General features: G+C 48.6%; 1 protein-coding gene across 1 annotated transcript in view; it reads right to left on the reverse strand.

Annotated features, from left to right (window-relative positions):
- Positions 1 to 260: 260 nt before the first annotated feature.
- Positions 261 to 23,944, reverse strand: part of mrpl43 (mitochondrial ribosomal protein L43) — a 35,982-nt gene continuing 12,298 nt past the window's right edge. The window contains exon 3 of the mRNA XM_085994308.1: positions 261 to 586. Within this exon, the coding sequence (XP_085850434.1) occupies positions 354 to 586 (233 nt within the window). The 3' untranslated portion in view covers positions 261 to 353. The remainder of the gene's footprint in view (positions 587 to 23,944) is intronic.

Below are 23,944 nucleotides of genomic sequence, written 5' to 3' on the forward strand. Positions count from 1 at the left end.
CTTCCCAACCCTGGGACCACTGCTGCTCCCAGCTCAGCAGACTGAGGTCTGAACCTGGGGCGGGGGGGGGGGGGGCCTTTCTGGCCGAGAGATGGTGACTTTTAGCTCTAAGCCACTGGGAGAGCCCAAAGGATATGAACTTCTTCTGTATCTTTGTTAAGATTTTCCACGTCCAAAGTTCAGAGTGGAGATACTCCTCACGCCGCACTGATTCCAGGTTATTAGAAGCCATTTGCAATTCATTACTTGACTGCTCAATGTGTTGGGGAGTTTAGTTTTATTTAAATAGAGAGCATTAGGTTTATGTAACAACAGTCAATCCACCCGGGCCTGGTCAAGTCCGTTACTTCGCCTCAGGTGCTGCCCTCCGGTCTCCCTCCGCCTCTCCTGAAGTCTTGCACGTTCAGGGCACTGGGTTTGTTGACGAACGGATTCCACTGGCCCTGTACACTCGGGCTGTCCGTGTGAAACGGTTTGCGAATGCGGATTATGTCCAGGCCCGACTGGCTGACCATTTTCTGAATGAGCTGCGTCACTTGCTCAGCGCTCTTGCTGTTTAAGGTCTCTTCCTTCACGGCTCCGTTCACTGCAATGAGATGGGACAGGAAACAATCAGCAAAAAAATAAATAAATAAAATCCAAAGGTGCCTCCGGACTATCAGTAAAGCACAAGGGGCGGGTGTCAAATCTCTGATCCCTGCCCACATGAACTCGGAAAAGCAGCCAGCAATATAATTCAATACATTTAATCACTCCTGCTCTCCCCATCACCGACCCTCCCATTTGTTCTTTCCTTCCCTCCCTCCAACCCCCTTTTCTCCTGGCTTTGTACATGCTTATAAACTTGTTACATCTCTGACTTCTTCCAGCGCTGACCAAGGGTCCGCGACCTGAAACGTTAACTCGGTTTCTCTCTCTCCCGATTTCTCTCTCTCCACTGGCCGGCTGAGCGATTTCCCAGCATTTTCTGATTTCATTTATTGTAGATCGAATTCTAGATTCGGTCCGACCAAACTTGACTTGTATCTGGAGTGAGCGCTTTGCGCTGTGCAACACCCGGGTGACATGCTGGTGGTTGCAGGTCTGCTACTGGTGATAGACGGCGGGGAGGCCAATTTGAAGGTGAGGCGGTAAGAGTCTGACAGCATTAAAACATCGGCGCCAATTATCCTGCCCCCCCCCCCCCACCCATCCCCAGCCTGGTGTTCTGGCCAATAATTATCCCTCAACCAACCTCATTAAAACAGATTATCTGGTCATTATCACATTGCTGTTTATGGGAGCTTGCTGTGCGCAAATTGGCTGTCGTGTTTCCTACATTAAAATATAGTGACTACACTTCAAAAAGTACTTCATTGGCTGTAAAGCATTTTGGGGGCATTGTGAAAGGGGGCTATTTATTACAAGTGCAAGTCTTTACTTTTTTACTGCAAACACAGGCCAAGCTCTGCCTCCCTCCACAGGGAATCGGTAAAGGGGTGGAGGGAGACTCGGGGGCGGGGGGGGCGGATTCAACTCCCTGCCCCCTTTTTCCTGATCTTCGCACGAGAACTGGGAGCTTGCTGTAGGGGAGGGGCGTGGGGGGCAAGGGTCAGGAAGATCCACCGCCATCTACAAAGCTCAAGTCAGGAGCAACGTTCCCTTTCAGCTGCATGGCCGCGCATCGGCTGAAGGTCCCGCGCAGCCGGCTTTTAAATGGAAAAACCACGCAGGCGCGGTATTTTGAATGGGAGGCGCAGCACCTCTAAATAAATTACAGGGAACATTGGTCAGGAGTGTAAGAGAATACTCGCTATTCGCCTGGGCGAGAGTAGCCGTAACTTGTGTGTGACATGAATCAACTGGGCGGCCTGCGGGTGGCACTGTCCACAGAGAGTATAAATACTCGGGCACGGGCCCAGCTTGCGCAGGACATTCTTAACAGGAACTAGTGAAGGACACAACTAGACCTCCATGTTGTAAAACAGTTGATTAAAGCTTTGTTTAACGCTTAGACTAAATGCCTAGTAGTTTCCTTACGTCAGTGTGAAAGTTAAAAAAATTCAATTATTTCAACTTTTACTTTCACAGTACACAATTTCATCAGTTTTTGGTCTTGTGTCCTGGTTGTGAAATACGATTCTTAGATCAGACTGATCCCCAATAAGCATGGGGCGGATCACATTTGAAAGCGAGGAAGGGGCCCTACAATTCTATGCGCACTAAAACGCTATATACCTTTAGGTGGTGATCCGAGAATTAAGATGGTGGGCCCGGAGTTTACTATTGCTGGCGAACAAGCAGTGCCCCGCTGTTAGTTCGACCTGCCCGTTTTAATCTCCATGAGATCCCGCACTGCCAAGTTGCTGGAAGTGGGAAGGTGGAAACGGCGCAGCGCTAACTCTACAGACCGACAGGGCAAGCAACTGTGCATCTGCTTAACCAATCAGATTGAAGGATTGTGAAATGGCACAGCCTAGAGTCTGAACTAGGAAGTGTTCATTAGAGTGGGTGAATTCAACATCAAATCAGGTACAGAAAGAGAAAACAAAGAGAGGGAAGGAGAGATTGGATTAAGAGAGAGAGAAAAAACAAGACAGAAATAAAAAAAAGTATTAAAAAAAAATTTACGTTTAAAAAAAACGCCAACAATTAAAATCTGAAGGAATGAAACGCCACAATAGTTAATTTTCAGTGCCAGAGAGGTTGTTTGGCAGTAATTATCAAAGTGTCAATTTTTTTGTCTTTTAATACTCCTGTGAAGCACCTTGGGATGTTTTACTACGTTAAAGGCGCTATGTAAATACAAGTTGTTGTTGTTGTTGTCATCAGCTGCGGTTCAGTTGGTAGCACACTCGCCTCGGAGTCAGAAGGTTGTGGGTTCAAAGTCCCACTCCAGGGACTCGAGCGCTAGGCTGACACTCCAGTGCAGTGCTGAGGGAGTGCTGCACTGTTGGAGGTGCCGTCTTTTGGATGAGACGTTAAACCGAGGCCCCGTCTGCTCTCTCAGGTGGGCGTAAAAGATCCTGTGGCCACTATTTCGAAGAAGAGCAGGACGAGTTCTCCCCTGGTGTCCTGGCCAATTATTTATCCCTCAACCAACATAACAAAAAACAGATTATCTGGGTCATCATCACATTGCTGTTTGTGGGAGCTTGCTGTGCACAAATTGGCTGCCGCGTTTCCCACATTACAACAGTGACTACACTTCAAAAAGTATTTCATTGGCTGTAAAGCGCTTTGAGATGTCCGGTGGGCGTGAAAGGCGCTATAGAAATGCAAGTCTTTCTTTTGTTGTTAATTAACACTTATCATGTTGTTAAAGGGGTACCTAGACTGGAATGGACAAGCCCTAGCTGTCTGTGGTGGGTTTAGTTCGAATCTACCGTGCAGGAACAGCAACTTCACGCCGCTCAATGCATTTCAACGGTGAACCAGACAGACCAGAGGCCGCTCTCGCGAAGCGACCGGTGCGTCTCGGGTAGCAACCGCCGGATTCTCACGTTTAACTGCACACGTGCGCTCGCCAGAAGTTGCTGCGCGATTCACGCATAAATAATGGTGAGCGCCGTTAGCCTCGCCGTGATTTTGACTGAAAAGTCTAGGCCCGTGTGGGGGTTGCTCAGTTGTCCACTCTGCGCTTAAACTTTTTCTTTTATTCGTTCACGGGATGTGGGCGTCGCTGGCAAGGCCAGCATTTATTGCCCATCCCTAATTGCCGTTGAGAAGGTGGTGTTGAGCCGCCTTCTTGAACCACTGCAGTCCATGTGGTGAAGGTACTCCCACAGTGCTGTTAGGTAAGGAGTTCCAGGATTTTGACCCAGCGACGATGAAGGAATGGCCGATATACTTCCAAGTCAGGATGGTGTGTGACTTGGAGAGGAACTTGGAGGTGGTGGTGTTCCCATGCGCCTGCTGCCCTTGTCCCTCTAGATGGAAGAGGTTGAAGGTTTGGGAGGTGCTGCCGAAGAAGCCTTGGCGAGTTGCTGCAGTGCATCTTGTAGATGGTACACACTGCGGCCACGGTGCGCCGGTGGTGGAGGGAGTGAGTGTTTAAGGTGGTCGATGGAGTGCCAATCAAACGGGCTGCTTTGTCCTGGATGGTGTCGAGCTTTTTGAGTGTTGTTGGAGCTACACTCATCCAGGCAAGTGGACAGTATTCCATCACACGCCTGACTTGAGCCCCCGGTTAGCGATGCCTCCCTTCCGGAGGAGCTTAACAACTTCTACGCTCGCTTCGACAGGGACAACAGGGAGCCGGCTACCAAAGCCTTGCCACCCCCGGAAGACCAGGTGCTCACTCTGTCGACTTCTGACGTAAGGGGTGTTCTACGCGGAGTGAACACACGAAAGGCTGCTGGACCGGATAGCATCCCTGGACGGGTACTCAAGGAATGTGCTGATCAGCTGGCTGATGTCTTCACCGCCATCTTCAATCTGTCATTGGCCCAGGCAGTAGTCCCTACATGCTTCAAGACCGCTACCATTATTCCTGTGCCAAAACAAACGGCTGTGACGTGCCTGAACGACTATCGACCTGTCGCACTCACACCCATCATAATGAAGTGTTTCGAGAGACTGGTCCTGGCTCACATCAAAGCCAGTGTTCCCGCCTCTCTTGACCAACACCAGTTTGCCTATCGTGCAAACAGATCAACGGAGGATGCAATCACAACTGCTCTATACTCGACACTGAATCACTTAGATGGTAAAGAGACCTACATCAGAATGCTGTTCATAGACTACAGCTCAGCATTCAACACTATCGTCCCCAACAAGCTGGCCACCAAACTCCAAACTCTTGGCCTGAACACTTCCCTCTGCAACTGGACCCTGGACTTCCTAACAAACAGACCCCAGTCTGTCAAATTAGGTAACCACACCTCCCTCCCCCGACCCTGAACACGGGGGCCCCACAAGGATGTGTGCTGAGCCCCCTCCTCTACTCCCTCTTCACCCACGACTGTGTGGCTGTTCATGGTTCCAACACCATCATCAAGTTTGCGGATGATACCACGGTAGTAGGCCAGATCACCAACAACGATGAGTCAGCCTACAGGGAGGAGGTCCAGCATCTCGTGAAGTGGTGCGCCGATAACAACCTGGCCCTTAACACCAAGAAAACCAAAGAAATCATTGTGGACTTCAGGAAGTCTAAAGGCGGAAGTCACACCCCCATCCACATCAATGGGGCTGTGGTGGAAAGGGTGGGCAGCTTTAAGTTCCTCGGAGTCCACATCACGGAAGACCTCTCCTGGTCCCTCAATACCTCCTCTCTGGTGAAGAAGGCCCAGCAGCGCCTATATTTCCTAAGGAGGCTGAAGGGATGTAACCTGTCACCCCTAATCCTCTCTAACTTTTACCGCTGCACAATAGAGAGCATCCTGACGAACTGTATCACAGTATGGTATGGCAGCTGTAGCTATGACCGGAAAGCCCTGCAGCGGGTAGTCAAAACTGCCCAACGCATTACCGGCACCCGGCTACCGACCATAGAGCACATATACCAGAAACGCTGTTTACAGAGGTCACGGTCCATCATCAAAGACCCTACCCACCCCAGCCACAGTCTGTTCACCCTCCTGCCATCTGGGAGACGCTACAGATGCATTCGCACCCGTACGACCAGATTTAGGAACAGCTTCTTTCCCAGGGCTGTCATCCTACTGAACTCCACAAATAAACTCTAAAGCCTGCACATCTGCCAATGCACTTTATTATGGTTATGTTTATGTTAATGTATTACAAGCCAAATGTATGTTGAATGTTTAAATGTCTTAATCTAATTGTACACTCTCGGGAGCCGCAAGCCTACATTTCGTTGTACTGCACTTGTGCACTAACAATGACAATAAAAGTTGTTGATTTGATTTGATTTGAAAGGCTTTGGGGAGTCAGGAGGTGAGACACTTGCAGCAGAATACCCAGCTTCTGACCTGCTCTTGTTGCCACAGTATTTATGTGGCTGGTCCAGTTAAGTTTCTGGTCAATGGTGACTCCCAGGATATTGATGGTGGGGGATTCGGCGATGGTAATGCCATTGAATGTCAAGGGGTGGTGGTTAAACGCTCGCTTGTTGGAGATAGTGATTGCCTGGCACTTGTGTGGCACGAATGTTACCAGCCACTTATCAGCCCAAGCCTGAGTGTCGCCCAGGACTTGCTGCATGCGGGCATGGACTGCTTCATTATCTGAGGAGTTGCGAATGGCGCCGAACACGGTGCAGTCATCAGCGGAGATCCCGATTTCTGACCTTATATTGGAGGGAAGGTCATTGATGAAGCAGCTGGAGATGGTTGGGCCTAGGACACTGCCCTGAGGAACTCCTGCAGCGATGTCCTGGGGCTGTGATGATTGCCCTCCAACCACCACAACCATCTTCCTTTGTGCTCGGTATTACTCCAGCCCGTGGAGCGTTGCCCCCCTCTGATTCACATCTGCCTGGAGAACTTGAAAAGGAGCAACGTAAAATAACTCTGCGATTCTTTTTTCCACATCAGTTGCAAGTTTGTTTCTGGAGAGATGTGCATGTCTATAAATCATACTTACTTTTCCCCAGAAATTAATAACCTTTGCACACATTGCAACGCACCAACAACATCGTTCGTCTGCACACAAACCTACAGATATTAAAATGTCATTTGATATCAACATCAGAATACAGAAACTTGTTCGAGTTTGCTTTCCGCAAGCCAGACAAATCACAAATATCAATTAGCAGGCATGTGCTGCAGGAACATGCCGGGTAGAAGAACAGGCTGACGGACTTGCTTTGATGAATTGCCTGTCAAACACTGAAGCCTGGCCAGTCACACACTTCTGATTTTCAGCTTGCTTCTGTTGAAAGTTTCTTTTCAGAAAAGGAGTCGAATTCGCTATTCTGCTTCGTCAGCAGTTGGCCGGGGCTGTTTGGCACCCATCGAAAGGGGAGCTGTCAGTTTTGAAGTGTGAAGCAGTAGAATTGGGTTGCTTGCGGTTCATTTACTCCCTAGCAAAGCGGTGCCAGCGAGCTGTGAACTGCACGGTGTGCTGCCGGGAGCGAGAGGGTTGCACTAATTTGTCAGTTCTTGAAGAAACAGTGTTGACGGAGATAAATATAGATAATTGCAACGTATCACAAAATATTTACAGCACAGAAACTGACTATTCAACAACAACAACAACTTGTATTTATATAGCGCCTTTAATGTAGTAAAACGTCCCAAGGCGCTTCACCGGAGCGATTATAAAACAAAATTTGACACCGAGCCACAGAAGGAGAAATTAGAGCAGGTGACCAAAAGCTTGGTCAAAGAGGTAGGTTTTAAGGAGCGTCTTAAAGGAGGAGAGAGAGGTAGCGAGGCAACGAGGTTTAGGCAGGGAATTCCAGAGCTTAGGGCCTAGGCAACAGAAGGCACGGCCACCAAAGGCTGAGCGATTATAATCAGGGATCCTCAAGAGGGCAGAATTAGAGGAGCGCAGATATCTCAGGGGGGTTGTGGGGCTGGAGGAGATTACAGCGATAGGGAGGGGCTCAATTGGTCTATGCCGGCGTTTATGCTCCACAGGAGCCTCCTCCCACCCTAATTCATCTCGCCCTTCTATTCCTTTCTCCCCTCGTGTGTTTATCTAGCTTCCCCTTAAATGCATCTATATTATTCGCCTCAACCACTCCCTGTGGTAGCGAGTTCCACATTCTCACCACTCTCTGGGTAAAGAAGTTTCTCCTGAATTCCCTATTGGATTTACAGGAAACTTTTTTTTATCCGGCATGGATGGGACCGACGTGGTGCCGGTTCATCAAAAATTCCGGATAACCGAAAGCTATAGTAAAAGATACGGAGCTGAGAGCTCCGTATAAAGCAACAAACCCTGTTGCTTAGCAACAGGTTCAGAACAATGGCCACAAGTTGCAAGCGTCTCTGTAGCTTAGCAACAGCTGCAGCCACACCCTTGCACAGCAACAAATGGAGAGAGGCAAGTAATAAAAGTTACCTGAACCTACTCCTGAATTTTGCCAGTTAACCGAGATTTCCGGTTATTTAGGTGCCGGTAAATCGAAAGTTTCCTGTATCAGTGACTATCTTACATTGATGGCCCCTAGTTCTGGTCTTGCCCACAAGTGGAAACATCTCTATGTCTACCCTAGCAAACCCTTTGATAATCTTGAAGGCCTCTATCAGGTCACCCCTCAGCCTTCTCTTTTCTAGAGAAAAGATGAGATAGAGGGATAGATAGATAAACTATTTTTTGTGGTCCCTCCGATATTTTCTCCCTGCTGAAAATACTGCCTCACGCTGGGCCACAGATCCATGGCTTCTTGCTGCTCTCTGCCCTCGATGTGGCCGAGCGTCAGGTGTGAGCCTAGACAGTGATAATCGGCCAGGCTTTCACCCGTGCAGAGCTCACAGCTGAGTATGATCCAACCCTTGTCCGATGGAAACCTGTCACATTCACGCAGTGGGGCATCAGTGCAGAATAATTAGGGGTGGGGTGGAAACGCTGGTTGATTGATTGCTATTCTTTTCACTGAGGCCAATTGTAATGCCCTTTAGCCAGCTCAGCGCAGACTGCAGATCAGACCTGGGACTGACCTGGGACTGTCCTGGTTCTGTACGCCTTAGCTCCATATCTTCAAACTGAGGCAAGGGGGGAGCCCAAGAGACAAAAGCCAATACTACTCGAAAGAGAGGTGACAGAACATGCCAACAACAACGTGCATTTATCTATCGCCTTTAATGTAGGAACATAGGAACAGGAGGAGGCCATTCAGCCCCTCGAGCCTGTTCCACCACTCAATTTGATCATAGCTGATCCGTATCCTAACTCCATCTACCCACCTTGCTTCTGTAACCCTCAATACCCTTGGCGAACAAAAATCTATCGATCTCAAGTTTGAAATTTTCAATTGACCCCCGACCGCAACAGCTTTTTGTGGGAGTTCCAGATTTCCACTACTCTGTGTGAAGAAGAGTTTCCTGACATCACCCCTCAACGCCCTAGCTGTCATTTTAAGGTTTAAACAGATTACCTGGTCATTATCACATTGTTGTTTGCGGGACCTTGCTGTGTGTAACTTGGCTGCCGCATTTCCCGCATTACAACAGTGACTACACTTCAAAAAGTACTTCGTTGGCTGTAAAGCGCTTTGAGACGTCCAGTGGTCGTGAAAGGCACTATAGAAATGTAAGTCTTTCTTTCTTTCTCATAGAATCACAGACTAGTACCGCACAGAAGCAGGCCATTCGGCCCATCGAATCTGCTCCAGCTATTTCGAAGAGCAATCCAGTCGGATGAGACATTAAACCGAGGCCCCGTCTGCTCTCTCAGGTGGACGTGACGTAAAAGATCCCGCGGCATTACTTCGAAGAAGAGCAGGGGAGTTATCCCCGGTGTCCTGTCCCAAAATTTATCTCTCAACCAACATAACTAAAAACAGATTATCCGGTCATTATCACATTGCTGTTTGTGGGAGCTTGCTGTGCGCAAACTGGCTGCCGCGTTTCCTACATTACAACAGTGACTGCTCTTCAAAAAGTACTTCATTGGCTGTAAAGCGCTTTGGGACATCCTGAGGTTGTGAAATGCAATAGTCGTGCAAGTCTTTTTTCTGAATGTAGAAATTCAACGGAACCTTCATTACTGCCCAACCCCTCCACCCCCTCAAATAATTGTTGGATAATTGAATCTCCAAGTTTTGATATTCTCCTGTAGCCCAGCAGTAGCTCAGTGAATGAGGACAAGTCCAATAGAAAAGACATGAATGGAATGTAATTGTTCTTGGACTTTGCAGTTGATTTAATGTCAGACAGGGCGAGGGTGGTGTTATTGAGCTGTGCAATGAGGCAAAGTCTCACAAGAGGCTTTTGTCAGTCAAAGGTTCTGGTGGATAATTGGAGAGCAGTAAGTTGCCGTGTAATAAAAGCTGGCGTGCCTCGTTGTTATCAATCCCTTGTAGGCTGATAGATGTGTGTACATAACGCCAAGTTTCTTTTAATGTTAGCCCGCCCCACGCCAGTTTAGCAATGTGTCATGTATAGGGGCTTCAGTATGTCACCTGTGCTCCCGATCTCTCCCAGCGGTGTGACTTTTGCGAGCGCACGAAATGGGCCGGTTTGGGAACCGCGGTAACACAAGCTGTGCCCGAGGGAGATTTGCATTCCACCAAACAATGTCATTCTAGTTTTCCTTTATTTACTTACATTTGTGGCAGGTCTGCCTTTACCAGTGACTGCTGATGCTCACCAGACCGTTGCTTAAATGTTCATTTAAGTGCCTTAAATGTGTGTAAATCCCTCCACGGCCTGGCACTCCTGTCTCTAACCTCCGACAATCCCCATCCCGAGCTCTCTTCCTCGGACTCTTAGTTTCTTACACGCCTCCACACGCCCTTTTCCTCGCCATTAGCTGCCTAGTTCCCACTCTCCAGAACTTCCTCCCATAACCTCTGCCTCTCCGCCTCCCTCTGTTAAGAGCCTCCTTAAAACCCGTCTCTTTAACCAAGCTTTTGGTCACCCCTCCTAATCTTGGCTCAGCGTCTGTTTTTTCTCGCCCCTCTGTGAAGCACCCGAGGAAGTGAAAAGGGTTAAGTTATGAGCACAGGTTGCATAGACTAGGTGTGCAGTCCCTGGAATATAGGGTGAACTAATTGGGGTGTTTGAGATGATTAAAGAATTTGATAGGGTAAAAAGACTTGCATTTATATAGTGCCTTTCACGACCACCGGATGTCTCAAAGCGCTTTATAGCCAATGTGTACTTTTAAAGTGCAGTCACTGTTGTAATGTAGGAAACGCGGCAGCCAATTTGCGCTCAGCAAGCTCCCACAAATAGCAATGTGATAATGACCATATTATCTGTTTTTGTTATGTTGGTTGAGGGATAAATATTGGCCAGGACACCGGGGATAACTCCCGTGCTCTTCTTCGAAATGGTGCCATGGGATCTTTTCCGTCCAGAGAGCAGACGGGGCCTCGGTTTAACATCTCATCCGAAAGACGGCACCTCCGACAGTGCAGCACTCCCTCAGCATTGCACTGGAGTGTCAGCCGGGATTTTTGTGCTCAAGTCCCTGGAGTGGGACTTGAACCCACAACCTTCTGACTCAGAGGCGAGAGAGAGTGCTGCCCACTGAGCCACAGCTGACACTGAGCTGCAAGGCCACTGCACCCCCATCAGCTGCAATGAGACACCAAAGCACTGTAGCTCTTTCTAGATCAAGCTGATGCAAGACTGGAAGGTGGCTGTCTACAATCCTGCTGTTCCTTGGTCACTGCTTCATTTGCCAGCACCAGTGTTCAGGTCCATTCACAACTCCTCAGATAATGAAGCAGTCCATGCCCGCATGCAGCAAGACCTGGACGACCTTCAGGCTTGGGCTGGTAAGTGGCAAGTAACATTCACGCCACACAAGTGTCCGACAATGACCATTTCCAACAAGAGAGCATCTAACTACAGTCCCTTGACATTCAATGACATTACCATCGCCGAATCCCCCACCAGCAACATCCTGGGGGTCACCACTGACCAGAAACTTAACATGCCCAGCCACATAAATACTGTGGCTACAAGAGCAGGTCGGAGGCTGGGTATTCTACGGTGAGTGTCTTACCTCCTGACTCCCCAAAGCCTTTCCACCATCGACAAGGCACAAGTCAGGAGTGTGATGGAATACTCTCCACTTGCCTGGCTGAGCAGCAGCAGCAGACTCACGACACGCTGCAGCACATCGGCCGGCAGCTCCATTTCGGGTAACTCGCAGTCCGGATGGGAGGGGGGGAGCCGGGCACGGTGGCCAGAGCGGGAGAAGCAGGCCACCACACGTGGAGCCGGCAACAGTGAGGAGGAGGCCGCGGTGAAGAGGAGGACGGAGCGGCTGAGGGACATCGTGCTCCCACTGCCACGGGAAGCCATTGTATTGACTCTGAACGCGGCGCTGTATGTGTAGCTGACGCGTCCCCACGGGGAACAAGCATTCCATTGTACTTGTTACATATGGCAAATAAATCGAATCTGAATCTGAATCTGAATCTGAGTGCAGCTCCAACAACACTCAAGAAGCTCGACACCATCCAGGACAAAGCAGCCCGCTTGATTGGCACCCCATCCACCACCTTAAACATTTGCTCCCTCCACCACCGGCGCACCGTGGCTACAGTGTGCACCATCTACAAGATGCACTGCAGCAACTCGCCAAGGCTTCTTAGGCAGCACCTCCCAAACCCGCGACCTCTTCCACCTAGAAGGTCAAGGGCAGCAGGCGCACGGGATCACCACCACCTCCAAGTTCCCCTCCGAGTCTCCTGACTTGGAAATATATCGGCCGTTCCTTCATCGTCACTGGGTCAAAATCCTGGAACTCCCTCCCGAACAGCACTGTGGGAGCACCTTCACCACACGGACTGCAGCGGTTCAAGAAGGCGGCTCACCACCACCTTCTCAAGGGCAATTCGGGATGGGCAATAAATGCCGGTCTTACCAGCGACGCCCACATCCCGAGAATGAATAAAAGAAAAAACGTGTGGGTCTGGCGCCCGGAGATCACGTTAGTCGCCCTGGCCTGGGAGCTGTATTTGTCCTGCAAGGCTCATACTGTCAAATGTACGGCTCCCAGGAGCCAACTGTGCAGCTCAATGTCAGAGTGTGGATTAATACCAAGAGGTGCATTCATAGGAGGCCAATTCAAATTGGCTGATACCTGGGATGGCAGGAATGACATATGAGGAGAGATTGTGTCGATTGGGCTTATACTCACTGGAGTTTAGAAGATTGAGAGGGGATCTCATCGAAACCTATAAAATTCTGTCAGGTCTGGACAGACTAGATGCAGGAAGGATGTTTCTGATGGCCGGGGAGTCCAGAACCAGGGATCATAGTCTAAGGATAAGGGGTAAGCCATTTAGGACTGAAATGAGGAGGAATTTCTTCACCCAGAGAGTGGTGAACCTGTGGAATTCTCTGCCACAGAGGGCGGTGGAGGCCAGTTCATTAAATATATTCAAGAAAGAGTTGGATATATTTCTTGAGGCTAAAGGGATCAAGGGATATGGGGAAAAGGCAGGGACCGGGTACTGAATTTGGATGATCAGCCATGATCTCATTGAATGGCGGAGCAGGCTCGAGGGGCCGAATGGCTGACTCCTGCTCCTATCTTCTATGTTTCTATGTGTCACAGCGCACTCAGGTAGTCTCTGAGTTACTGTCAACAGTCCCCTGCTTACCAGATGCTAGCCCAGGTTATGCAAATATAAAGCCTGATAAAAATTTAAATTTCCAGCGTTATTTAAGTTAATTGGCAAAAGAACCAGAGGGGGAGAGGAGGAGAAATCTTTTTTACTCAGCGAGTTGTTCTGATCTGGAATGTGACGTAAGAAAACTACTAGGCACTTGGTCTAAGCGTTAAACAAAGCTTTAATCAACTGTTTTACAACATGGAGGTCTAGTTGTGTCCTTCACTAGTTCCTGTTAAGAATGTCCTGCGCAAGCTGGGCCCGTGCCCGAGTATTTATACTCTCCCTGGACAGCGCCACCCGCAGGCCGCTCAGTATTATTTCGTAAGTCTTTCTTTCATGAATGGCTGATTCATGTGAGAATGCGCTGCCTGAAAGGGCGGTGGAAGCAGATTCAATAGTAACTTTCAAAAGAGAATTGGGAAAATACTGGGAAAGGGAAACATTTTGCAGGGCTGTGGGGAAAGAGCAGGGGGAGTGGGACTAATTGGATCGCTCTTTCAGAGAGCCGGCACAGACACGATGGGCCGAATGGCCTCCTTCTGTGCTGCAATCATTCTAGGCCAAAAAAGCAGGCTGCAGCTGCCCAGGGAATAAAAAAATGCCCCAATATTTCGACAGAGGAGTGACACAGCTCTCAATCCGTGTTGGCAGAAACAAAAACAAAAGATCGAGGGAGATAAATGCCACCTTTGTCTTATGTAAGTGGAACGGACGGTAGACACATTGTTTTGAGGCATTATAGTAATATATACTGGATCAAGAAAAAGTACTTGAAGAGGCTGGGTGAGCGAGGGTTAAAGTCAAGCAACAGAGAGATCTTTGAGACTGCACCGGAATACAACCACAATTGTCAGTGGTTCCTGCCTTCTTATCTCTGTTATTATCAGTCGAAGACGCCCCAGAGAGCTCACCTCCTTGTGGTATGTGTTGGCCACTAATGAACAAAAATATCTGGCACAGCGCGACTGGGTGCTAATTTTGAACACAAAGCACCCGATAATTGGCTGCTCCAGATTAAGTGTGCTTCTTCCATATCAAAGCTTTCAAACAGCTACTGGTCTATGATCATTTAAAAAAACAAAAACAACAATGAATGCTTCTCGTTCCGGCACGGCAGCCCACACGCTAATAAAGTGCGGTTTACGTCAGGATTAGGAAAATCGGGAAGAGCCCTCGTTCCTCACACAATTACTGCAGGGAGCGTGGCTCGACAGACAGACTCTCCCACCTCCCCAAATACAGCAAGGGGGGGCTTTTTCTCTCTTTATTTCTCCCCCCCACCTCAAAACCAGCAAGGGAGGGGGGCTTTTTCGCTCTTTATTTCTCCCCCCACCTCCCTCAAAACCAGCAAGGGAGCTTGTTTCCATCTCTCTTCCCCTCCACCCCCCCTCCCGCCCTCCCCGACGGCAGTTCGGAGGCTGCATCACATCGCATCTTACACAGGAAAGGAGATAGGCGGCTCAATGACTGAAGGAAAATCAATCGGCTGCATCTGCAGGCTTGGAAAGAAGCCCTATTTAATAACTTTAAGTGTTTCGGCTACGTAACAACACTCGCCACAGTCCAACAGTAATGGCTTCTTTGGGATGTTTCGACAGCATGATGGAAAAGACTTGCATTTCTATAGCGCCTTTCACGACCTCAGGGCGTCTCAAAGCGCTTTTCAGCCAATGAAGTACTTTTTGGCGTGTAGTCACTTGTTGTAATGTGGGAAACGCGGCAGCCAATTTGCGCACAGCAAGCTCCCACAAACAGCAGTGTGATAATGACCAGATAATCTGTTTTTGTTATGTTGGTTGAGGGATAAATATTGGCCCAGGACACTGGGGATAACTCCCCCTGCTCTTCTTCGAAATAGTGCCATGGGATCTTTTCCGACCACCTGAGAGAGCAGATGGGGCTTCGGTTTAACATCTCATCCGAAAGACGGCACCTCTGACAGTGCAGCACTCCCTCAGATAATCTGTTTCAGTGATATTGGTTGAGGAATGAATACTGACCGGGACAAGGTGCAATATAAATGCAAATACTTTTTAATGCTTCGGTAGAAATGTTGCCGTGTGATTAGAATCTCCCTCTATAAAAGTTTAGCATTATAGCGGGTTTGTCTGTCACATCAGGGGTGTTACACTTGATGTCCAATTACGCATCGCACTGGCAGCTGATTGGCTTAAATGTCTTACAGCTCACAGAATACACTGTGCCACAGCAATCTGTGTACTAGAGCCCAGAATACAGTGGGTCATAGGCAATCTGTGTACTACAGAGCCCAAAATACAATGGGTCACAGGCAATCTGTGTACTACAGAGCTGAGAATACACCGTCACAGCAATGTGTACTACAGAGCCCAGAATACAGTGGGTCACAGGCAATCTGTGTACTACAGAGCCCAGAATACAGTGGGTCACAGGCAATCTGTGTACTACAGAGCCCAGAATACAGTGGGTCACAGGCAATCTGTGTACTACAGAGCCCAGAATACAGTGGGTCACAGGCAATCTGTGTACTTCAGAACCCTGAATACAGTGGGTCACAGCAATCTGTGTACTACAGAGCCCAGAATACAGTGGGTCACAGGCAATCTGTGTACTACAGAGCCCAGAATACAGTGTCACAGCAATCTGTGTACTACCGAGCCCAGAATACAGTGTCACAGCAATCTGTGTACTACCGAGCCCAGAATACAGTATGTCACAGCAATCTGTGCAGTCTGCAATATCACATTCTCAGTGGACACTAAATTTGACAAAATAACGTATGTTCAAATGCAATAGTTGCAAATCCAAACAGTGAGAACGCAGATATCACTTGCTGATGGTGCAATTTTTTTTTAAAGCCCGCTTCAACATATTAATCCTAACTATTTTGAAACCCATTCCTCTTCAACTAGTTAGTGCTCAGTGGTGAAGAACCCCTGAAGCGATGCTGAAGATCCCGCTGATTTTTGACAGAGTGAATGGTACTTGGCTCACAGAGGACATCTAGTGGTAATGGGATGAAACGTCATTAGAATTAGGAGACAGGCAGCAGAGTTTTGGACAACAGCTTGCATTTATATAGCACCTTTAACGTAGTAAAACGTCCCAAGGCGCTTCACAGGAGCGATATCAAACAAAATTTGGACACCAAGACACACAAGGAGATATTAGGGCAGGTAAGGACATAAGAAGTAGGAGCAGAAGTAGGCTATATGACCCCTCGAGCCTGCTCCGCCATGCAATAAAGATCATGGCAGAAAGGCTGTTCCCACTAGTTGATGGTACACGGACTAGGGGACACAGATACAGTATAAGGTTTTGGGCAAGAGATACAGGGGGGACGTGAGGAAAAACTTTTTCACACAGCGAGTGGTGAGGACCTGGAACTCGCTGCCGACGGAAGTGGTGGAAGCGGAGACACTCAATGTTTTCAAGGGGAGACTGGATAGACACTTGCGGGAAATAAACTTGCAGGGCTACGGGGATAGAGCGAGGGGAATGGGACTGACTGGATTGCTCGACAGAGAGCCGGCACGGACTCGATGGGCCGAATGGCCTCCTTCTGTGCCGTTATGATTCTATGGGGGAGAAATTGGGTGAGTAGCGCCACCTGTTAGCGCCTAAAGAGGCAGTCAGTGGCTGTAGCGCCACTGGCTGCGTCTCCGGCGATATTCAGTAGGGGCGCTAATGGTGGCGTTAGGCATTTGCGCTGCGCCGCCACCGATGACGTCATCGGTGTGCGCAGCGCCCCATTCGTGCCCCGTTCGCGATATTTGGTAGCGAACGCCGCAGTTGCGCCGCTCGCTACCCGCGCCCGGTTCACGGGGCCTTACTGTGCTGGCAGCGGCGCAAGTTAAGGTGGAGGTGCGGTGCGGCCACTTTTTCGGCGGCCGCCTGCCAGCACCTCCGTCCCCAGCCTCCTAACCCCCCCCCCCACCCCCCCCCCCCCGCGGCATTGCCGGCTGTTTCCCGAGAGCCTGGCACTTCTCCTTGGTGCCGGGCTCATTTGCCGGCACTCGCGAGCGGGGATCGCGCTGCTGCAGGCACCTCCCCCTTAATAGTGGGAGGAAGGCCTGCAGTACCGCAGCGTGCCATGCCGCAGCATGTGGCGCTGCGGCACGTTGCACTGCGATAATCAGTTTCAGCGCCCTAAGAGGGACTTGGAGCGCCTCGAGCCTCGCCCCGTGTCCCTCGAGGGGCACTGAAACTGAATTTCTGGCGATCGGTATCACTCCGATCGCTGCGCTAAATCCTGCGCTCAGGCGACTTTTGCGCCACTTTGGCGCCCCAACCCAATTTCTAGGCCTATGACCTTAACTCCACCTGCCCGCCCGATCCCCATATCCCTTGATTCCTTTAGTGTCCAAAAATCTATCTATCCCAGCCTTGAATATACTCAACGACTGAGCATCCACAACCCTCTGGGGTAGAGAATTCCAAAGATTCACAACCCCCCGAGTGAAGAAATTCCTCCACATCTCAGTCCTAGATGACCAAAAGCTTGGTCAAAGAGGTAGGTTTTAAGGAGCAGCTTTATTATCACATGGTCATTATCACATTGCTGTTTGTGGGAGCTTGCTGTGCGCAAATTGGTTGCCGCATTTTCTACATTACAACAGTGAGTGCACTTCATTGGGTGTAAAGCGCTTTGGGACGTCCGGTGGTCGTGTAAGGCGCTGTAGAAATGCAAGTCTTTCTTTCTAATGCTGCTATGGGTTTTCTCCTGGGTTTGCTCCCTGTGGTGTCCTGGAGATTAATCTTTAAATCCTGGAGACTCCAGGGCAATCCTGGAGGTTTGGCGACCCAATTTACAGTCCTCTTCGCGGTTAACCAGGCTGCCTATTTTTGTATTATCTTTAAATGTTGATATTGTGCTCCCTTTACTGGAGTCTATATCCTATATATAATCATCCATTAACCACTACCCTCTGTTCAATCATTCTAATGTTATCTTTACTGGTTAAAAAGTAAAACAATAGAAAACTGTAATACAGGAAACTCTTTTTTATCCGGCACCGACGGGACCGGCGTGGTGCCGGTTTATCAAAAAGTCCGGATTACAGTGAGGTATACTTACCAAGGTACGAGAGCTCTGTACACGGCCACAGGTGCAGGAGCCCCGGTTACACGGCCACAGGTGCAGGAGCCCCGGTTACACAGCCACAGGTGCAGGAGCCCCGGTTACACGGCACTTGTGCAGGAGTCCCGGTTACACGGCCACAGATCCAGGAGTCCCGGTTACACGGCCACAGATCCAGGAGTCCCGGTTACACGGCCACAGATCCAGGAGTCCCGGTTACACGGCCACAGATCCAGGAGTCCCGGTTACACGGCCACAGATCCAGGAGTCCCGGTTACACGGCCACAGATCCAGGAGCCCCGGTTACACGGCCACAGATCCAGGAGCCCCTGTTGCATGACCACAGAACCAGGAGTCCCGGTTACACGGCCACAGATCCAGGAGTCCCGGTTACACAGCCACAGATCCAGGAGTCCCGGTTACACGGCCACAGATCCAGGAGCCCCGGTTACACGGCCACAGATCCAGGAGCCCCTGTTGCATGACCACAGGTGCAGGAACCCCGGTTACACGGCCACAGATCCAGGAACCCCGGCTACACGGCCACTAATATATAGTAAAACTTACCTGAACCTACTCCTGAATTTTGCCGGTTAAGAGAGATTTCCGGATAGTTAGGTGCCAGTTAAAAGAGAGTTTCCTGTAACTAATTGCTAACTAATAACCTCCACATAATCGGACAGTCTTTCCTAATGCTACGCTGAAGATCCCTTTGATTTTGACAGTGACACTTGGCTGCACCGGGTAGCTGGTTCATTGAGGCCATCTAGTGCCTTTGCTACCTCTAGACTTGACTATCCCAACGCACTCCAGGCTAGCCTCCCGCGTTCTACCCTGTGTAAACTTGAGCCTTCAGCTGCCTGGGCCCGAAGCTCTGGAATTCCCTGCCTAAACCTCTCCGCCCCTCTACCTCGCTTTCCTCCTTTAAGACGCTTCTTAAAACCTACCTCTTTGACCCAAGCCTTGGGCCACCTGCCCTACCACAGTATCTCCTTATGTGGCTCGGTGTCAAATTATTTTGTCTTTCAATACTCCTGTGAAGCGCCTTGGGACGTTTTCCTACGTTAAGGGCGCTATATAAATACACGCTGTTGTTGTTGTTGTTGTTGTGACATAGCTTTAACCCTTGAATTGCTCTGGTTGCTGTACGACGATATAGTCGAAGTATTAAAAAAACAAGCATGTCCAAAACTGCCGCACACGGACACACAGGTTTTTTTTTGTCAACACCACTCTTGATTTGGCTGTTGAGCACCACAGAAATTCATTGGAAACCAAACTGCTCCCAAATTGCACAGTGCATCTATTAATAATCTACGTCTACCTGCCTATATCTGTAATACATTGAAAAGCTTACGTCTGACTGCATTACCAGTCCATTTGTTTCCCCATTATAAACTCTTGTGTCCACACTTAGAATGGAAACGGACTAAGTAAACTTTCCCATTTTCCCATCAGTGCAGTTTTCCAAAGAGGGAGGGGGGGAGTTGGAATGGGGGGAGGGGGGAATGGGGGGATGGGGGATGCAAGTTTTCACTAATATTTGTGAATTACTTTGCTAGAACTCAAAAGCAATTGTTCTTTATCAACAGATACTTGTAATGATAATATTTTAATTAAGTGAATATATCATTTTATTTTTCTCCATCTTCACACTCTCTCTGTTACAGTATGTCAGACCTGCTGAGTATTTCCAGCATCTTCTGTTTTTATTTCTGATTGCCAGCATTTTGGCTTCATAAAAGGAAGGTGCCAGGTATGATAAGATGGGGGGAAATGCAGTGGATGTGGATTACATGGACTTTCATAAAGCCTTTGGCCAGCTGCGTTAGCAGAGACTAATGGAGAAGATTAAGGAGTATGGAATCGGGGGAAGGGCCACAAATTGGATTAAAAACTGGTTAAAAGGGAGGAAACGGAGAGTAGGATTTCAAGGGCAGTGGTTGGGCGTGGTTAATGGTGACCCACAGGGTTCTGTTCCGGGTCCGCTTCTGTTCGCTCTGCGCCTCAATGATTTGGCTGCAGGGCTAGAAGGAGCGGTATGCAGATTTGCAGAAGACACTAAAATAGGAGGCGAAGGAAATAATCCCGAGCACCAGCAGGGATGTTGATAACATGGCGGAATGGACTAAAAAGTGGTGGATGGAATTCAATGTTGGTAAATGTTAGGTGGCACATTTTATTTTAAAAATAAAAGTAATACAGTAGTTATACTTTGAATAGGAGAAGGTTGGGTGATCTGGAAGAGCAAGAAATTTGGGGGTGGGGGGTGGGATTGCTATTCACTAGACATTAAAAGCAGCACCATAAGTAGATAAGGCTAATGGAATATTACAGCAAGAGTATAGAATATAAAAAAGTTACAATGTAATGGTGAGTCTATATAAACCTCAGTAAGACCACATTTGGATAATGTGTGCAGTTTTGGGCTCCACCCTTTAGGAAGGATGTTGAGGCAATAGAGAGGGTACAGTGCAGATTCACTAGCTGCTCCGTATGAAGAAATACAAATACAAAAAGACTTGAGAAATTGGGCAGCTTTCGTTGGAACAGAGGAGATGACGGGGCGATTTGATAGCGGCGTTTAAAAATTATGAAGGGTTGGAACAGGAATTCTGGAATTCTCTTCCCCAAAAAGGTTGTGGGGGCCGGGACAATTGGAGCTTTCAAGACTGAAAGCGCTAGGTTTTTTAGTTGGGTAAGGGTATCGAGCAACTGCGAAGCCAAGGGTAAATGGGGTTGAGGCACAGGTCAGCCATGATCTAATGGAATGGCGGAGGAGGCCCGAGTGGCTGAATGAGTTGCTTTGCCAGTTTTTAATCCAATTTGTGGCCCTTCCCCCGATTCCATACTCCTTAATCTTCTCCATTAGTCTCTGGTAACGCAGCTGGCCAAAGACTTTATGAAAGTCCATGTAATCCACATCCACTGCATTTCCCCCCATCTTATCATACCTGGCACCTCCTCAAAAGAAGTCTGACCGGGCTTCTCGACCTTCCTTTCATAGAAACATAGATAGAAGATAGGAGCAGGAGTAGGCCATTCGGCCCCTTGAGCCTGCTCCGCCATTTAATGAGATCATGGCTGATCATCCAAATTCAGTACCCTGTCCCTGCCTTCTCCCCATATCCCTTGATCCCTTTAGCCTTAAGAAATATATCAAACTCCTTCTTGAATATATTTAATGAATTGGCCTCAACTGCCTTGTGTGGTAGAGAATTCCACAGGTTCACCACTCTCTGGGTGAAAAAATTCCTCCTCATCTCAGTCCTAAATGGCTCACCCCTTATCCTTAGACTGTGACCCCTGGTTCTGGACACCCCAACCATCGGGAACATCCTTCCTGCATCTAGTCTGTCTAGTCCTGTTAGAATTTTATAAGTTTCAATGAGATCCCCTCTCATTCTTCTAAACTCTAGCGAATATAAGCCCAGTCAACCCAATCTCTCCTCATACGTCATTCCTGCCATCCCAGGTATCAGCCTGGTGAATCTTCGCTGCACTCCCTCCATGGCAAGAACGTCCTTCCTCAGATAAGGCGACCAAAACTGCACACAATACTCAAGGTGTGGTCTCACTAAGGCCCTGTACAACTGCAGCAAGACATCCTTGCTCCTGTACTCGAATCCTCTCGCTACAAAGGCCAACATACCATTTGCCTTCTTAACTGCCTGCTGCGCCTGCATGCAGTGACTGGTGCACAAGGACCAGTAACAGAAAGAAAGCGTGTGTGAAGACAGAGAAAAATAAAATGATATATTCGCTTACTTAAAATATTATCATTACAAGTATCTGTTGATAAAGAACAGTTCCTATGGTAGATAGACACAGACAGTTTCCAGTGTTTGAGGAATCCAGAGTGAGGGGACACAGGTATAAAATTAAATGCAGGAGATTCAGCACAGAGAGCAGGAGAGACCTTTTCACACAGAGGTTTGCGAGGCTGTGGAATGCACTTAGTAACTGAAGCAGAGGCCACGTCAAGAGTGGGCCTGAAAGGTGGTTGTAAGAAAGAGGGGGAAAAGCAGTATGAATACAGGGCAGGCACCTGGGTTTAGGGCTACTGCGCGTGTGGGCGATAAATACCAAGATGGACTGGACGGGCCCAACGGCCTGTTGTAGTTTTGGTGTAATTCTGTCACCAGACAGCTTCAGCTTTTACCATTGAACAATCTGTAGGTTTAGGCGCCATCCTGTGGCCAAAGGCTGCACTGCACGGCTTCATCACAGAATCATAGAAAGTGACAGCACGGAAGGAAGCCATTTCGGCCCATCGTGTCCGCGCCGGCCAACAAAGAGCTCTCCAGCCTAATCCCACTTCCCAGCTCTTGGTCCGTAGCCCTGCAGGTTACAGCATCCCAAGTACACATCCAGGTACTTTTTAAGTGTGGTTAGGGTTCCTGCCTCTACCACCCTTTCAGGCAGTGAGTTCCAGACCCCCACAACCCTCTGGGTGAAGAAATTTCCCCTCTAATCCCCTCTAAACCTTCCACCAATTACTTTAAATCTGTGCCCCCTGGTTTTTGACCCCTCTGCTAAGGGAAATAGGTCCTTTCTATCCACTTTATCTAGGCCCCTCATACTTTAATACACCTCAATAAAGTCTCCCCTCAGCCTCCTCTGTTCCAAGGAAATCAGATCCAGCCTATCCAGTCTTTCCTCAGAGCTATGATTCTTTACTCCCGGCGACATCCTTGTAAATCTCCTCTGTACCCTCTCTAGTGCAATCACATCTTTCCTGTAATGTGGTGACCAGAACTGCACGCAGTACTCTAGCTGAGGCCTAACTAGTGTTTATACAGTTGAAGCATAACCTCCCTGCTCTTGTATTCTAAGCCACGGCTAATAAAGGCAAGCATTCCGTATGCCTTCTTAACCACCTTATCTACCTGTCCTGCTACCTTCAGGGACCTGTGGACATGCACTCCAAGGTCCCTTTGTTCCTCTACACTACTCAGTGTCCTACCGTTTAATGTATATTCCCTTTCCTTGTTAGCCCTCCCCAAATGCATTACCTCACACTTCTCTGGATTGAATTCCATTTGCCACTGTTCTGCCCACCTGACCAATTTATTGATATCTTCCTGCAGTCTACAGCTTCCTTCTTCAATATCAACCACACAGCCGATTTTAGTATCATCTGCAAACTTCTTAATCATACCCCCTATATTCAAGTCTAGATCATTGATATATACCACAAAAAGCAAGGGACCCAGTACTGAGCCCTGCGGAACCCCACTGGAAACAACCTTCCAGTCACAAAAACACCCATCAACCATTACCCTCTGCTTCCTGTCTCCGAGCCAGTTTTGAATCCAACTTGACACTTTGCCCTGGATCCCATGGGCTTTTAACTTCGTGACCAGTCTGCCATGTGGAACCTTATCAAAAGCCTTGCTAAAGTCCATATAAACTACATCTAATGCACTACCCTCATCGACCCTCCTTGTTACCTCCACAAAAAATTCAACCAAGTTTGTCAGACACAACCTTCCCTTAACAAATCCATGCTGACTATCTTTGACTAATCCGTGTCTTTCTAAATGAGATTTATCCTGTCCTTCAGAATTTTTTCCAATAATTTTCCCACCACCGAGGTTAGGCTGACTGGCCTGTAATTACTCGGTCTATCCTTTTCTCCCTTTATAAACAAGGGTACCACATTAGCAGTCCTCCAGTCCTCCGGCACCACACCT

This window comes from Somniosus microcephalus, chromosome 8, assembly GCF_052327205.1.
Source record: "Somniosus microcephalus isolate GS21.2 chromosome 8, FLI_Smic_1.0, whole genome shotgun sequence".
Classification (NCBI taxonomy): Eukaryota; Metazoa; Chordata; class Chondrichthyes; order Squaliformes; family Somniosidae; genus Somniosus; species Somniosus microcephalus.